Source organism: Salvia hispanica, chromosome 3 (assembly GCF_023119035.1).
Source record: "Salvia hispanica cultivar TCC Black 2014 chromosome 3, UniMelb_Shisp_WGS_1.0, whole genome shotgun sequence".
Lineage (NCBI taxonomy): Eukaryota > Viridiplantae > Streptophyta > Magnoliopsida > Lamiales > Lamiaceae > Salvia > Salvia hispanica.
In genome coordinates, this window is record NC_062967.1 from 23,558,761 (window position 1) to 23,575,760 (window position 17,000).

General features: G+C 37.7%; 3 protein-coding genes across 3 annotated transcripts; 1 reads left to right on the forward strand and 2 right to left on the reverse strand.

The window, feature by feature from the left end:
• Window positions 1–1,313: 1,313 nt before the first annotated feature.
• Window positions 1,314–2,288, reverse strand: LOC125209634. Its single transcript, XM_048109223.1, has one exon. It carries the CDS (start codon window positions 2,286–2,288, stop codon window positions 1,314–1,316), a length of 975 nt encoding a protein of 324 aa, XP_047965180.1.
• A 973-nt stretch (window positions 2,289–3,261) lies between these two features.
• On the reverse strand, window positions 3,262–4,191 carry LOC125209635. Its single transcript, XM_048109224.1, has 2 exons — window positions 3,755–4,191; window positions 3,262–3,295 (listed from the first exon to the last, which is right to left on the reverse strand). Exons 1-2 carry the CDS (start codon window positions 4,189–4,191, stop codon window positions 3,262–3,264), a joined length of 471 nt encoding a protein of 156 aa, XP_047965181.1.
• A 2,764-nt stretch (window positions 4,192–6,955) lies between these two features.
• LOC125214790 (kinesin-like protein KIN-14E) lies at window positions 6,956–16,822 on the forward strand. Its single transcript, XM_048115947.1, has 24 exons — window positions 6,956–7,055; window positions 7,534–7,794; window positions 7,946–8,018; window positions 8,129–8,260; window positions 8,357–8,595; window positions 8,769–9,096; window positions 10,497–10,593; window positions 10,705–10,886; window positions 11,057–11,172; window positions 11,314–11,416; window positions 11,765–11,917; window positions 12,035–12,181; window positions 12,273–12,497; window positions 12,693–12,857; window positions 12,952–13,056; window positions 13,434–13,574; window positions 13,657–13,851; window positions 14,017–14,143; window positions 14,624–14,826; window positions 14,913–15,095; window positions 15,317–15,412; window positions 15,558–15,755; window positions 15,849–16,120; window positions 16,276–16,822. Exons 2-24 carry the CDS (start codon window positions 7,652–7,654, stop codon window positions 16,466–16,468), a joined length of 3,816 nt encoding a protein of 1,271 aa, XP_047971904.1. The 5' UTR covers window positions 6,956–7,055; window positions 7,534–7,651; the 3' UTR covers window positions 16,469–16,822.
• The last annotated feature ends 178 nt before the right edge of the window (window positions 16,823–17,000 follow it).

Genomic DNA, 17,000 nt, shown 5'->3' on the forward strand with positions numbered 1-17,000 from the left:
CGGGTATAGTCTAGGCCCAAATAAAACCCATAACCATAAATATTTTAATATAATTGTTTCTCCTTAGTTTTAACATACCTTTTTTTTTCCTCCACAAACTCCATGTATAAAAAAATTCTTCGTCTTCTTCTTTATGCTATAAAATTCTTATGCTGACAAAAGAGCAATAGCCATCCATTTTGCCTCATGTTGTGAAAGTGAGTACACATGAACTATATATAGAGTTTTAAATTCTTGAATATTTTTTAGTGAGCTTCGTGGGTCAATATATCTCATGTTTATCTAAAAGGATGAGCAATGAAGGTTGGAGTTTCTAAAATTGATAGGGGCTGCATACTTTATTTTATCCGTACACTTGTTGGAGTTTCTTGCTGCCACTAAAGTAGTTTAAGATATACAAATTGTTTTGATCTCGTTAATATAATAATAATATGATATATTAATTCCAATTTATGAGTTATTCGGTTTGAGTAATTGATTTTGCATGAAATAATTCTTGAATGATTAATATCTAGTGGGGCTCACCAAAATGTATGTATCTGCATGATAATCGTGTAGGGGTAAGAGAAACTACAATACCGAATACTACGTTCGAAGAAGATGGTCTTCAACACTCTCGTCTCCTTCTCTCTCACTTCTCACTTCGGCGACTAGCGCGACAACTGAAGTCGCGGTTTCTAAACTGCCGTAACTCTCCATCTATCTCTCATGACCCTCCGTCCGCTGCTGGTTGGATACCATCCTCCCCGACGAGGGCTGCAGCCGAGAGCTTAGAGAGAGAAAGAGCTCCAGCTTGTTCAGTTGAGAGTGATTTTGGGGAACGCCAATCTTGGGGGATTAGAATTTTTCAGGGGCAAAGAAGTAAACTCAATACCATTTCTTGCTCCACTGTGTGAACTGTGAACATAGAAACTAATATCAACTAATTCACCAGAAATGATTTAGGTGATAGCAACCGTGCGGGCTTGGGGGTTTTCGTAGAATTATGTACTGAACACCGAACTTGTATAATTGTCAAGTTTTCAACCCAATTCTGCCCATTTATACGAGCCCTAAGGGCATCCACAATGGATGCCCTAGTGCATGCCCCAGTGAGAGCCCTAGTGGTTGCCACGTCAGCATGCCCTATCTTTCTGCAATGGTGGAGCCCTAGTGCATGCCCTATCTCTTATCCACTTTTCATTTCAATTTTAGTTTTAATTTTTTTTATGTTTACCAATTATAAATAGCAAAATTAGACTTCTAAATTAAAGAACTAGCAAAAAACATACATTACTTAATTTTTTTTTAAGTTACAAAAAAGAGGTACAATTTCAACGACCACTACGTGTCCAAACTTTTTCAATCATGTCGTTCATGAGATCAAGATGGGCATGTTGGTTGCGCATGCTCTCATGAGCTTGTAATCTCTCGTTGAGTCCATAGGGTAAACCTCGAACGACCGGCGGGGCTGCATGACCTGCGCTCGGAGCGGCTTCATCGTCGGACCACTGGCTAGCTGCACGACCTTCGTCGTGAATAATCATGTTGTGCAAGATGATGCACGCGTACATGACATTGGCGATATGATGCCTGTACCAGAAACGAGTCGGGTCTTTCACTATTCCCCAACGCGCTTGAAGCACACCGAATCCTCGTTCCACGTCCTTCCGTGCAGCCTCCTGCTTTGTCGCAAAAAACTCTCTCCTCGCACCCGTTGGACAAGAGATCGTCTTCCAGAAAACTGGCCATCTCGGGTAAATGCCGTCGACTAAGTAGTACCCCATATGATGTTGTCGTCCGTTGACAGTGAAGCTGATAACCGGACCGTTGCCATTGCATTGCTCGGTGAAGAGACTGGACAAGTTCAGCACATTGATGTCGTTGTTGGACCCCGCCACGCCAAAGTGAGCATGCCAAATCCAAAGACTGTGGTCAACGATTGCTTCAAGGATCATCGTCGGGTGGGTACCCTTATACCCACTGGTGAATTGGCCTCTCCACGCTGCAGGACAATTCTTCCACTCCCAGTGCATACAATCAATACTCCCTAACATTCCAGGAAAGCCGTGCACCGTATCGTGCATCCGCAGCAGGTCCTGGCAGTCTTGGGCATTCGGCTTGCGCAAATATGTGGCGCCGAAGGCGTCAATAACGCCCGCACAAAAATTTACCAGACACTCCCGGCCGGTTGTATCCCGGACGTGAAGATACTCGTCCGAACACGTCCGCCGTAGTGCCGTATGCCAACCGACAAAGCGCAACGGTGCACTTCGTCGGCGGGGATGGACCCTTTCTATGGGCCGCATCTTCCCGCCACTGGAAGTACTCGTCGCGCGCCTCCAACGCGTGAACAATCTGGAGAAACAACTCTCGCCGCATCCTAAGCCGTCGGCGAAAAACCGGCGCGCCCCACCGGGGATGTTCGGCGAAGTAGTCCTCGAACAGACGTTGATGAGCTAAGACATGCTCTCGACGGACGGATGTCCGTCGGCGGATGGGCCTCGGGACCTGCTCTTGGGCCTGCTGTTCGGCTTGCTCTTGCTCATGTATTGCACGAATACCGGCGAGAATCTGGTTCCCGAAAGCAAACATTGCGCGTTCCATAGACCGACCAATATCTTCCCCGGGAAACATTTTGGAAAAGTGAGTGAAAGAGATATTGCTATGAGAGAGAGAGTTGAGAGAGATGTGTGAGAGTTGTGTGAAAAATGAGTGAAATGAAGGTGTATATATATAGAATTAAAAAAAAAAAAAAAAAAAAAAAAAATCAAAAACGCGTGATCGGGCTCGAGCGTGATCGGGCGCGCCTCAGCAATGGGCGCCCGATCGATCGGGCTCGGGATCGGGCACGACCGAACTATCGGTCGCGCTCGGGCATGACCGAGGGCTGCAATGGATGCCCGACCACGCCCGAGCCCGATCTCGGCCGATCGGGCGCGCGATCGGGCATCCATTGTGGATGCTCTAAGGGCTTCACTTAGATTGCATTTTCACAATTGTCTATCACTATCACTTATTTCATGGATTTTGCATGTTATGCATGAGAATAATATGCATGGGACCGCGGTTTGAACTTACAACCCTTTGTGCTACAAGGATGGATCGAGAATCTAAATGACATTGCACAAAGATCTTCTTATACCAATAATATATCACACAAATACTCTTAGCTATATTTACTCTTCTTGCGTAAATAAAAACAATAAAATTATTACAGTACATACTTTTATTTTAGGGGATTTTAATAGTGAACTTTTATTAGTCGCATTTGTAGTGTGTTCACGTATACACAAATTTGCGATCCAAATTCGCTCTGCAGTAATTTTAGGGAAAATGTCTAAATAACTCATTCACACATATTTGAAAATTCAGATATAATCTCATTGACTTACGGAATGTTAACATTTTCGAACAAATGAAATGCAAAATGCCTTTCTTTCTTTCTTTTTTATTTTTTTTTTAGCCAACTTTTAGCCAACCCCTACAATGGTTTCTCCCTTATTTCTCCCTTATTTCTCCCTAACTCAACATTTCATTTTTACATCATCACTAATTTAATTGTTTTATTTTTATATATAATAAAGCTAGCTTATTTAATTTATAAAGATAAATCAAATAAATAGTAATAAAGTTCGTTGTATTAAACACGGGTACACATTACAACGAAGAAAATTAAAAAAAAAAAAAGTACACGAATGGAAATAAAAAATCAAAAAAAAAATTCAAAGAAAAAAAAATTCAAGGGCGGTGGGCGCGGTTTCTATTTGCCCACAATTCTTCGATGATATCGTGTTGTAGTGCTTGATGGGCCTCCTTCTGGTGTATGTCCATGAACGCCTGGAACCGTTCATGTTCGTTGTGCGGTACACCCTGGCGGGCGGACTCGGTTGAGACACCGTGACTCGATGATGCAACACTTGGGTCGTTGGTGACGTCGAGGACGCCTTCGTGTTCATCTTCGATGATCATGTTATGCATGATGATGCACGCATACATGATATCGGCAATATCCCCCTGGTAGAAAAAGCGCGTCGGACCCTTTACCAGTGCAAATCGCGATTGGAGCACCCCAAATGCCCTCTCCACATCCTTGCGCGCAGACTCTTGCGCTCGGGCAAAATACCTTCTTCTATCTCCGAGTGGGCATCTGATCGTCTTCAGAAACACGGGCCATTGCGGATAGATGCCGTCAGCCAGGTAGTACCCCATGTTATGCACATTGCCATTGGCCGTGAATTCGATGGAGGGGCCTAATCCGTTGATCCGCTCGTTGAAAAGGGGCGAGGAATTGAGAACATTTAGGTCGTTGTTCGACCCGGCTATACCAAAATAAGCATGCCAAATCCAAAGCCGTTGGTCGGCAACGGCTTCAAGAATGATGGTGGGATGCGTACCTTTGTAGCCGGTAGTAAACTGGCCTCGCCACGCGGTTGGGCAGTTCTTCCACTGCCAGTGCATACAGTCGATGCTGCCGAGCATCCCCGGAAAGCCGTGGGTCCTCCAGTGCCAATCCAAGTAGGAACTGGCAATCAGCTGCGTCCGGCGAGCGAAGGTAGTGCTCCCCAAATATCTCTCGCACGCCCTGACAGAAATTCTTCAGGCACTCGTTGCCGTCGTCTCGCCGCATTGCAGATACTCATCGAACATGTCGGCGGACCCTCCATATGCCAACTGCCGGATGGCAACAAGTGCATTTCTGTAGGGGCGATAGTCCGGGCTTCCCTGCTGCGTCTCGCTGGAGCCGGAACTCGGGGTAACGCGCGGACAACGCATTAACAATGCGCAGGAAGAGGGAGCGGCGCATTCTCGAACCGGCGACGAAATACATCTGCCGGATAACGTGGTTCCTCCGCGAAATAATCGGCGAACAGCCGATCGTGCGCACACCAGTGTGGTTGCGAGGGATGTATCGGCGCCGCCGGGCGGATTGGCCGTTGGGGGGGGTGGCTGCTGCATTCGAGCGATCTCGCTTTGTATGCGGCGGGAGATATAGTTGTTGATTGGGTTGTTGGCGAAACCCGCTACATCCCATCCGGTGGGAGCGGGAGGTACCTCTTCTTCGGAAGAAGAATGTGATATTTCCTCGTCGGACTGAGCACGAGACGATGAATCAGAACTCATTTAATAAAGATGGAGAGAAAAAAGATTGAAAATTTGTGTGAATGAAGTTTGTGGGTGATGAATGGAGGAAGAGGATGAAATATTTATAGGGGTGGGATAAAATAGCCGTTCGGCCAAAAAAAAAAAAAAAAAAAAAAAAAAATTTTAAAAATCGCCGATTATCGCCGAGCGTCGCCCACAGTGGCCGGCGATCGCTCGGCGATAATCCGGCGATAAATACGCCACTCGGCGATCCAAATAACATTCTGCAGTAATTTTAGGGAAAATGTCTAAATAACTCATTCACACATATTTGAAAATTCAGATATAATCTCATTGACTTACGGAATGTTAACATTTTCGAACAAATGAAATGCAAAATGCCTTTCTTTCTTTCTTTTTTATTTTTTTTTTATTTTTGATTTAATCAAACACCTAAAGGTATTTGAACATTGTATAAGCACTATGTTTGTACTTCGCAATGTTGCATAAAAATTACTCCTTCGATTCCCACTTCAATGCGATATTATATTTAGTTACTTGCATGTTTCATTTCAATATCCCACTATCTAAAATTAAAATCCAATGCATAACATATTCAAATGTAACTAAATATTGTTTTCACAACATGCCATTGAAAACTCTTTTAATTTATTCACTCTCTCTCTCTCACTTTATTATTTCCATTTCCTACTTTTGAACAACTACTCTTTTAACAAGAAGGTATGCTTATAATGTTATACTACCGTCTGAAATTTGAGAACCATTGTAATGAAACTTGATCATATATGATTAAACATAAATCCACCAAATATACTTAATTTTATACTAGTATTTTGTATTGTATTTTTAGAGTTGTGCAATCATTGTGGAAGCATAAATGCTAGTACTCTGTACTCCTACTGGATGACGCTCAATGAGTCAAATACTTCCTACTTTTATTTTATTAATTTTTATTGATATATATATATATATATATATATATATATAGATCTATAATACGCCTATGGGCTAAGAGCTTTGAATCCTTAAAAAAAAATATAATTATAAAGTTAATATGAAGTTAATAAACAGATATTCGTTAATCAAGGCATTAAGTGCATAATTATTTGCATTGACATTCTTTCGTATAAAGGTGAGGAAAATAAATTGAAGTAAAGAACTTTTTACTAAATGACATTAAGAAACAGCCAAACATGAAAAACAAACGAATTTTCATGTATTCATAAAAAAGGAAAGTAGTAACCCTATTTTATTCGGGTCATAATTTAAAGATATAATGTCTTTGCCGGGATTAATTTGTAATTTTATACTTTTATTTTTAATTAATCTATAAATCTATAGTATTTTGTGCATAGACCTTCTTATCCTCTACCACCTAAGATTACAGTAATCTTTTAACCAAAAATAATATTTCATCTATTACAATAAAACATACTAGTACTATATATCGTAAGCAATTTTAATTTCCCCCTTTTGGATTGACAAATATAGTAGTTAGTAAAAATCTTTATTAAATTTTTGATTCACATTATCTCAAACACACATTAAAAGTACAAAAATTTAGAAGAAAAAAAAACTCTTTCACCTATGTGCTTGGATTTATAATTAATTTTGTTAGTCATAGACACATAGATATTGTGCTTCAATATTGTTTTTTTATTTATTTTAAGTGTGCTAATCAATAATACTATCTTTTTCTATAGCGATACAACATATTCACACAATTTAGTTTGAAATTTGAATATCTATATTGTTATACTGCATTGTGAATATTGAATAAATTTGTAGGAGTACTACTACTATTTTTATAAGAATATTCAATTGAATTTAATTTTAAAAAGGACAAATGTTATCGTAGAAGAAAAGAAAATTTAAAAATCCAACCTTTACCCACCTTCTTCTTGCTTCACTCTCCCCAGTTGGATTTGGGCAACCGAAATTCCTCCATCAGACATTGATTAGCTCACGCGGTACATTCTGTGCTCTGATTTACTTATCGCTATTCCTTGTTTCACTAGATTTGTTTCGTGCATTGACTTAACTTCCTTCAATTTGGGCATTTGCGGAGTGTTTTTCCTTCACTTTCTGCTGCCATTGTTGGCGTTTAGTGCTTACTATCGTCTATCCGTACTTCATTCTAGTTTAACTTTTGTGATCTTAATTTTTTGTAAATTCATTCGGTCTTCTCAGCTGCAATTTTCGTAGTTAGATGCTGTTAATCCACTGTTTTATGTCTGGAATTTGTGCCGGATCTCAGAGATTGGGGTTTATCAAATTCTGATCTTAAATAGGGTATTCTTTTTTGTAAATGCGATTCGTTACTTCTGCTTAGGTTCTAGTCTGTTCCTCATTTCTGGGCTACTTTTAAAAAAATATAAAATTCGGTAGCTTTTATTATTGTTATTGTTGGGATTTATATGCTGATTGTTCATTGTTGTTGCTGTACAGAAATTTTTCCCGAGATAGACAAAGGGCTTGATTGATTTAATTCTGATAAGAGAAATAGAAAAAGAGAAAGAACTATGGTTTGAATTGATCTATTGGGCATTCGTGCTGCTTACAAGAAATGGCAACTGATATGGCACACAGTTTGAGATCAAGCAGGTCTTCATTTGGCTCTAGCAATGGGTTGGGGACCCCTTCACACAACTCTTTTGCCACCTCAAACGGTGATGATTATGACTCCGATGGTTCCAATTTTGCTCCACTGTAAGTTATTTCATTTCATCGCATGTGCTACTTTTGAATTGCGTTTATATGTTTTTGGTGCGTAGTGAGAGATTGAGTTGGATGTAAATCTAGATTTTTAAGATTACAATGCGGTTACGCCAACCTTACTGATTTGTCATTTGAGTTGCAGTACACCGAATACACTATCTTCAGCTATGCCACCTGAACTTGCTGGTGCTTTACCACTGATTGACAAGTTCCAGGTGAATATACAAAAGTTTCTTTTTTTTCAGATATTGCAATGAATGATACCCATTGTATTTGGGTGTGGATATTCAACCTCGTTAGTCTGTAATGATTTTTCTTCATTTAGGTGGAGGGATTCTTGAGGGCTATGCAGAAGCAGCTTAATTCAGCTGGAAAACGTGGTTTCTTCTCAAAAAGGACATCTGGAACACAAGTTCGAGAAAAGTTCACCTTTGAGGATATGCTATGTTTCCAGAAGGTATTGAGCTAAAATATTTGTATAGCTAAAATATTTGTATATTAATGTTCATCTTTACCATTTTGTGTGCTAAATGTAGATTATACCTTTTGACAGGAACCTATACCAACTTCGCTGCTTAAAATAAACAGTGATCTTATTGGCAGAGCAGTTAAGCTGTTCCAAGTCATCCTGAAGTATATTGGGGTTGATACCTCTGATCGAGTTTCTCCAATGAGCTTAGATGAACGCATTGAGCTTGTTAACAAACTATACAAGCAAGCTTTGAAGCGTTCTGAACTTCGTGATGAATTATTTATGCAAGTGTTGAAGCAGACAAGAAATAATCCTGATAGGTTTGTTTTTAGATTCCCAATTTGAAGTTCTCAAATTCTTAATCTAGTTGTTGTTACTCATCACCCTAGTGCTTTTATCTAGGTGCCAATACTGGTTGATACACTCTCCTTTATTACCATTGCTCCACGCAGCTTGCTGATATGTAGTTGGTCTTGTGCTGTGTTGTAAACAGGCACTCATTAATTAGGGCATGGGAGCTGATGTGTTTATGTGCATCCTGCATGCCCCCTTGCAAGGAAATCGGTGGGTATTTGTCCGAGTATGTACATACTGTGGCACACAGTATCAGTAATGATTCTGAAGTACACGTCCTTGCCATGAACACATTGAATGCATTAAAGCGTTCTGTTAAGGCTGGACCACGGCATACAATACCTGGACGTGAGGAGATTAATGCTGTGCTGACTGGGAAAAAACTCACAACTATAGTTTTTTTCCTGGATGAGACATTTGAAGAGATTACATATGAGATGGCCACAACTGTTGCTGATGTTGTTGAGGTACTAATCACACTTCCTCATGTGTACACTGTACACATACATTTCATATTTGTCAGTCGATGTTTTTATTTTGTTTAAACAAAAAACCAATTTCTCTACTACGATCTCTCATGAGGTTATTAAAGGATCTTCCCAGCCTGAACTGTTATTCACAACTTGGCATTCATTGGCTCTTTTTATTTACCTGCTTGTTAGTGATAGAGCGAAAGACGATTGGGACAGTAAACAAATGAACTTGACTGAATGATGTAATGATAAATAATATTTGACCTACTGCCCTAGTGTCCCTGCTGCCCCCCGCCTTAAGTGAATGATGTAACGATAAACAAAATTTTGTTATTAAATAATAATAATAAAAATAATATATAGTAATAATAAGAATAAGTTAATATAATCAATAATATTAAAATTATATTAAGATTTTCTTAATAAGTTGGTAGTATTAGTTTATAACATATAATCATGAGAAATAGTATAATAATGTTTATAGTTATTAATTAGTATTATAATTGAATATAATTCATAATTTCAAATTTTCATTAAAATTTTATTAATTAGTTTTTACTAAATTATAATAAAAACATAAAATATTGATAATAATTATTATTATGATGATGATGATGACGGCTTTATATTTTGAAATTTGAACTAAGACTTTAAGTATTAGGCATATTATATAGTACTAATGACTTTATGCTTTCTTTATTGTTTTAATAGTTGATATATTACATTTTTTTATTATTTTCTAATTTTTTGAATTGATATATGTGTATATTAATAATATTTTATTAATTTATTTATCAACCGCCACACCGATGCGCCATATCCCTTTCGCGGTTTTTCAGCTGGCCGCCGTAAGCCGCCATACGCCATCCATAACATTGTTCTTAAGCTAGTAGACACGAAATATGAGATTCACACGTGATTCCATATTTGGGTTTGCCAATATGCTTATTTTGCTTTCACCTCGTGCAATTGTGCTCTCTATGACACAATAAGCAAACCTTTATTGTACCCTAATTTTTAGAAATGTAGATAGTGTACGGAATTGTTCTGGCTTATTTGTTTCATTGGAACAGCAATTCTACTTCTCACTGCATTTATATTGCAAATTTGAAGCCTGCAGTAGTACAAGCACTTCTACTTCCTTTGCCTTCATCTGTTCATCATTGTCCAATGTCACTAGGTAGTTGTTTTGGAAGTTATAGTTTATCACATAAACGTTCTCTCTATCCCTCTTTGTAGAGAATGGAAAGTTGTGTGCATACCAAGAGATTTTGCAGATGATGAATCATGGGATGACACAATAAATAGTGTACATGATTAAGAGAAGATTTTCTTTGGGGCCAATGGGGCGTGATAAAGAAGAGCATAGTATGGTCTACCGACCACATAAACAGGAGCTTGCTGGAATAATCAAATTATCGGCATATTCTAGCTTCAGTTTGTTTGAATGTCACAAGGCTGTTGTTTCAAAATCACCAGACCCTGGAAATGGTACTCATGTAGATATATTTTGTTTCCAAAATCATCAAGGAAATACATGCTTCCAATTATCCATCATAAAATTCATACAATGCTAAAAATCTATTCTCATATGTTCTGTAGAGGAGTATATAGGTTTGGATGATAATAAGTATATTGGAGATCTACTTGCTGACTTTAAGGCTTCAAAGGATCGAAGTAAGGGGGAAATTTTACAATGCAAACTCATATTCAAAAAGAGGCTATTCCGGGAGTCAGATGAAGCTATTATAGACCCAATGTTTGTGCAATTATCATATGTCCAAGTATGTCTCCTTTCCTTGATTCTTGTCTTTCATAATTTTGTTATATTTACATTTTTTTTATTGCCAATTCACTTGCTTCTATTGTTAAACCTGATTGGCTCAATTTCAAGAAATTTGCTCACTATTTCATGGCAGTATCTTCCTCTCACATTCTTTGACCCTTTCTACAGCTACAACATGATTATGTATTAGGCAATTATCCTGTTGGAAGGGATGATGCTGCACAGCTATCTGCTTTGCAAATTCTTGTTGAAATTGGATATGTTGTTTCTCCCGAAACATGCACGTTAGTTGCCTGACTCCATTTCTCTTTGCTTTGCTTTCTGAATGTTTAACTTGTTTATTTATTGCCGTTTAACTTGTTATCATGGAAGTTATGGTGAAATATGTTTTTTTCTTCTTGTTGGTATGCTCAACCACATATCAGAGATTGGACATCACTTTTGGAAAGATTTCTCCCAAGACAACTTGCCATCACTCGAGCCAAGAGAGACTGGGAGCTGGATGTTCTTTCCCGTTATCGTTCCATGGTGAGAATTTTTGTTTTATTTTTCATTTTTCTTGACCTACAGTACTATTATTTTCTTTTCAGATTTTGTAAACATCATCATGCTTATTCTGTATATACAAAGAATTGAGTAACACTAGGTATTTATAGTATACAATGCATATACGTTGCTTATAGTTTTTACTATTTATCAATAGCTTGCGTAACTTCATTCCCTGCCAGGTAGTATCTCCTCATCATTCAAATCCTTTACAATCTTCTATATTTCATTTCATTTTGATAGTCTGTATGTTTGTCAGGATAAAGACTAAAGAGTCATTGTGAACAATGTATACTGGAGGTTTATGTAGTAAATTGTGTTGAACTTCAGGAAAATTTGACGAAAGACGATGCTAGACAACAATTTTTGCGGATCCTGAGAACGCTTCCTTATGGGAACTCAGTGTTCTTTGCTGTCCGTAAGATTGACGATCCCATTGGGCTCCTGCCAGGGAAAATTATACTAGGCATTAATAAGCGTGGGGTAAGTATGAATTCTACTTTCAGAATGACATTTAAAACCACAAATCTGATTCCTATTTTAAAATGGCATTTAAAACCACAAAGTCTAATTCCTAACTATGATGCTTGTCACCCAAAGGTTCATTTCTTCCGCCCAGTGCCAAAGGAGTATCTACACTCAGCTGAGTTAAGGGATATAATGCAATTTGGAAGCAGTAATACTGCTGTATTTTTTAAGATGAGGGTTGCTGGTGTCCTGCATATATTTCAGTTTGAAACTAAGCAGGTTAGCTATTTGTGATTTTTGTTCATATATTTCGTTCTTTGTATTCCTTTGTGTTGTTACTCAATTATCTCTGTCAATCTTATTGATTCAGGGGGAGGAAATCTGTGTTGCCCTTCAAACACATATAAATGATGTAATGCTTCGTCGGTACTCCAAAGCACGTGCAGTTGCTTATGGTTCAGTAAATAATGGTTCAGTTAATGGTTCGGTTAATGGAAGTCCTTCTCATAATGTTCGACCTCCTCTGGACCCGAATGAGAAGCGTGTTCTGGAATTGTCAAAATCTCTTGAAGAATCAGAGAATAAAGTCAATCAAGTGAGTTTGTGAATCACTAAAGTAATTGCTAGTCAACTCTAACATATTGACTGTATTTGTTCCCACGACTAACTTCTGCTATTTTTTTCTTGAAATCTCTGCTTAACTAACACTATGTTACTCATTGCTATTTTACATTACAAAGTATCCTATATTTCTCTTCAAACTCAGACAATTCATACTTTTGGTTTTCAGTTGCAAAAGGATCTGCATGAAATGCAAAAGCAAGAATTGGAGATGAAAGAAGATTTGGAGGGTCTGAAAGGCAGACTAAGGTCTGAGAAAAATTATTTAGAAGAAATCATCTGTGAACGTGACAAACTGAGAAACTTGTGTGATGAAAAAGATTCAGCAATTCAGGTAGGAATCTTTGAGAAGAATGTGCTCAATCTCCATTGATGTTTGCCCAATCTCCATTGATGTTTGCCAAATCTCATCCTCCAATCGCCTGTAGGCTGCTTTATTGGAGAAACAGAAGATTGAGGTGAAGTTGGCAAAGCTGAATAGCCAAGGGGCGGAAAACAATATGAGGAAAGAGTTGCTTGAAACAAATAATAAGGTATACATGCGTGGCTTTTCAATATCTTTTTTCCCCTAAGAGTGTTCTTTTTGGTTGCAAATATATCATATGAAAAGGAGGGAAATTTTTATCACACTAATACCTATGATAATAATAATATTATTAGGAATCGGAGTGAACAAGAAGAGGGAAAATGGGCTGACCGGGGAAATTTTTTTCTATCCTAGGGAACATGTGAAAAGAGTAGAAAATGAGTGAAAATATATGTTGCCCACCCTTATCCATCAAAGAGAACACACCCTAAAAGTGTTGTGATTACATGTTATTTTATTCACTTCAAATAATTGGTCAATCCAATTTGCTGCATTTGATTTATTCTTCAATATTGACCATCTTGTTTTGATTTTTATGAACAGGTCTTGCATAAGATTCAAGATGATTTGAAAGCACGCACAACTGAGTTGCATGATGCAGAAGAAACCAATAGAAAACTTGCGAGTGAAAGAGCATCTCTTGAAGAGAAACTTTCAAGGCTTCATAAGAAGAATGCTGATGAGGTAACGATATCGTATTTTTCTTTATTTGGACAACTCTTTATAGCTTAAATGACCTTAAACTGCTGTGGCACTTCGAATGCAGATTGCTATTTTTGAGAGTAACTTTGAACAAGAACGAAAGAGCTTGAAGCTTCGCGTTTCGGAGCTTGAAAGGGAACTGGAAGTGGCCACGCAAAATTTGGTTGCAGCAAAGTCATCTCTTGCCCTTAAGGACACAGAGATCTCTGCAGTGCAAACTAATCTCAGAGAATTGGAAGAACTTAGAGAAATGAAAGAGGTGGGATCTTCATGTCACCAGTTTTTTCCTTTATTTAAATTCTGAGACTTGTTATGTGTGCATGAGAGGTATTTTTATGAGTTGATATTAGTGTTGCATTATTCAAAAGATAATAGACTATAATGTTACATTGTACATACATTTAACGGTTGGTTCCTTGAGCAGGATATTGACAGAAAAAATGAGCAAACTGCTGCAATTTTGAAGATGCAAGGAGCTCAATTGGCTGAGATGGAGGCACTTTATAAGGAGGAACAAATTATGAGAAAAAGATATTTCAACACGATTGAAGGTACCACTGACACTCTAGCTATTCTTGATTCTGTCCTCTGGCATGTTTCCGTTAAAGGAATAATATTCAACCATGCACACCCATATAATCCCCCTATATGATGCTGTTGAGCTATTCCTATCCTGATCTGTTTTGTGCTTGGATTTAATATAAAACTTAAAAATGTATAGTTTTTGTGTCATTACTCTTCTGCCTATAAAGTCTTAGATTTGAGAATTAGTTGGCTTCATAGTTCATACATTAGTTTAACGATACAATATTTTTCAGAGGGAAAATTGCTACATCTTAGATGAAACTATAACATCCCAGAACCCAAAAAAGGAACTTGAGCATGTTAATATAAGAAAAAAGATATCTAGTTTTGTTTCAAAGTTTAGTGGTCTTCCTTTGGTGTCAAAATGTCTATGGTATTAGGAATGTCCTTTTCCAATTTCCTTATTTTGTCAACGACTATGCTTTGACACTTCTCTTATTATCCAGATATGAAAGGAAAGATTCGAGTCTATTGTCGACTAAGGCCTCTCAGTAATAAGGAAATATCTGAGAGAGAAAAAGATGTTCTGAGAAATATTGATGAATTCACTGTAGAACATACGTGGAAAGATGACAGATTGAAACAACATTTGTATGATAGAGTTTTTGATGGATATGCCACTCAAGATGATGTTTTTGAGGACACCAAGGCAAGTCTTATAGAATTTTGTGTGGTTGGCTGTGACATACATTCTCACTAATTTGACTAACATGGTTGACTTTTCCTTTAATGCAGTACCTAATACAATCTGCTGTGGATGGATACAACGTTTGCATATTTGCATATGGGCAAACTGGTTCTGGGAAGACATTTACAATATATGGATCCGAAGAAAATCCTGGGCTAACTCCACGTGCTATATCAGAACTTTTTAGAATTATGAAGCGGGATAGTAAAAAATTCTCATTTACTCTAAAGGTAACAAACTTTGTACTTGCAGATGGAGTTTTCCATTCAACAAAATATTGTCCATTAATAGAACCAAATTGTGTGATTGTTTTATGTTTGAATAATCTGAATGATTTTGTAGCTGATTTCTTCTTAATAATAAAACAAAATCTGAAATCAAAAGCAAGAAGCATGTATTACCAATTTGTATTTGTTGTATCATTGTCTAATATATTTAAGAACATATGCAGGCATACATGGTGGAGTTATATCAAGATACCCTAATCGATCTCCTGCTCCCAAAGAATGCAAAACGTTCGAAATTGGAAATTAAAAAAGATCCAAAGGTATTGCTGATATATGCATAAATGAATCTAAACTTAACTCCTTATGTTTGGAATTTATGATTTTCTTTCATGCTACATTTAGATATATTTCCTTGGTTGATATCCTGAAGTTGTTTAATGATTTTGTACTGTTTTTTTCTAATAGGGAATGGTTGTTGTCGAAAACGCGACGGTCTTATTAATTTCATCATATGATGAATTGAGAAATATTATTGAAAGAGGATCTGAACAGCGTCACACAACTGGGACAATGATGAACGAGCAAAGTTCGAGATCTCATTTAATCTTGTCCATTATAATTGAAAGCACCAACCTTCAAACTCAGACAATTTCCAGAGGAAAGGTATTGTATGATTGTATCAATCTGATTGTTCTAATTGTGTAAACTGATCAACTTTTTTTACTAACGTTAATAAGCATCCTAAACTTCGTGCAGCTAAGCTTTGTTGATCTTGCTGGATCTGAACGAGTGAAGAAATCAGGTTCTTCTGGTGACCAGTTGAAAGAAGCCCAAAGTATAAACAAATCGCTTTCAGCCCTTGGAGATGTTATTGGTGCTTTATCTTCCAGCAATCAACACATCCCTTACAGAAACCATAAACTGACCATGTTGATGAGCGATTCACTTGGTGGTAATGCCAAAACATTGATGTTTGTCAATGTGTCCCCCGCACAGTCCAATCTGGACGAGACCTACAACTCTTTAACGTAAGTTAGCTTTTGCGCCTTACTTAACTAGGACAATATTATCTTGTAAAGAAAGCAATCTAACAACTCATGCTTATTTCGTCTGTGTAAACTACCTTCATTGATAAAGCCACAACGAAGTTAAGTCTTGACACTTGTGATTCCTTGTGCTTCAGGTATGCATCTAGAGTCCGTTCAATTGTGAACGACCCTAGTAAAAATGTGTCGTCTAAGGAAGTAGCTCGACTGAAGAAGTTGGTAGCTTATTGGAAAGAGCAGGCGGGCCAAAGATGCGACGACGAGGAGCTAGAAGAGATCCAAGAGGAACAGACCCCCGGAAACAAGTCAGATAATCGCCATTCTATGTGAGGTAGGTATTTAAGCTCTATGCAATGCTTTGGCAAAGTTTCCCGTCTCGTTGGCTAAGGATATACGTATTCTTGGAAATACAGCAAGTGATACATCTCGTAGCATAGCTTGTCAATAGTTGTTTGCATTGCTTCCTTGCTGGTATCTACGTCCTCAAATTTTGTTGTGGCAAGAATGCTTTCTGTAGGGATACCTACCGGATTCCTAGTTTTGTATAGTAGAGATGTATGTATATTGTTGAGATTGCTACCAATATTTGGGACTACGCCTTCCTATCTCTCATATCATTGTACTCAAAAGTTGTAAATATGATATCCTACAATTATTTATTCTGACCGACTCAAGTTCATTTAATTCCCTCAAACTGTCCACATGAATATTAATATACTCTATTATGCTTCTGTAAGGGTTAACGAACATTTCAATTATTGGTGATTGCATTCACTGAAGTGATAAAAAATGTCAGAATTCAATGTCATTATAAATTCTTAAAGAATTGACACCCCACTTAGATTTAGGTATTTATGGCTAT

Coding starts and splice junctions, on each gene's coding strand:
- LOC125209634 (XM_048109223.1), bottom strand. CDS start 2,288: ATGCGGCCCATAGAAAGGGTCCATCCCCGCCGACGAAGTGCACCGTTG.
- LOC125209635 (XM_048109224.1), bottom strand. CDS start 4,191: ATGGGGTACTACCTGGCTGACGGCATCTATCCGCAATGGCCCGTGTTT. Junction 3,296..3,754: donor CACGATATCATCGAAGAATT/GTGGGCAAATAG, acceptor AAATTACTGCAG/AGCGAATTTGGATCGCAAAT.
- LOC125214790 (XM_048115947.1), top strand. CDS start 7,652: ATGGCAACTGATATGGCACACAGTTTGAGATCAAGCAGGTCTTCATTT. Junction 13,575..13,656: donor ATAAGAAGAATGCTGATGAG/GTAACGATATCG, acceptor CTTCGAATGCAG/ATTGCTATTTTTGAGAGTAA. Junction 15,413..15,557: donor AAATTAAAAAAGATCCAAAG/GTATTGCTGATA, acceptor TTTTTCTAATAG/GGAATGGTTGTTGTCGAAAA.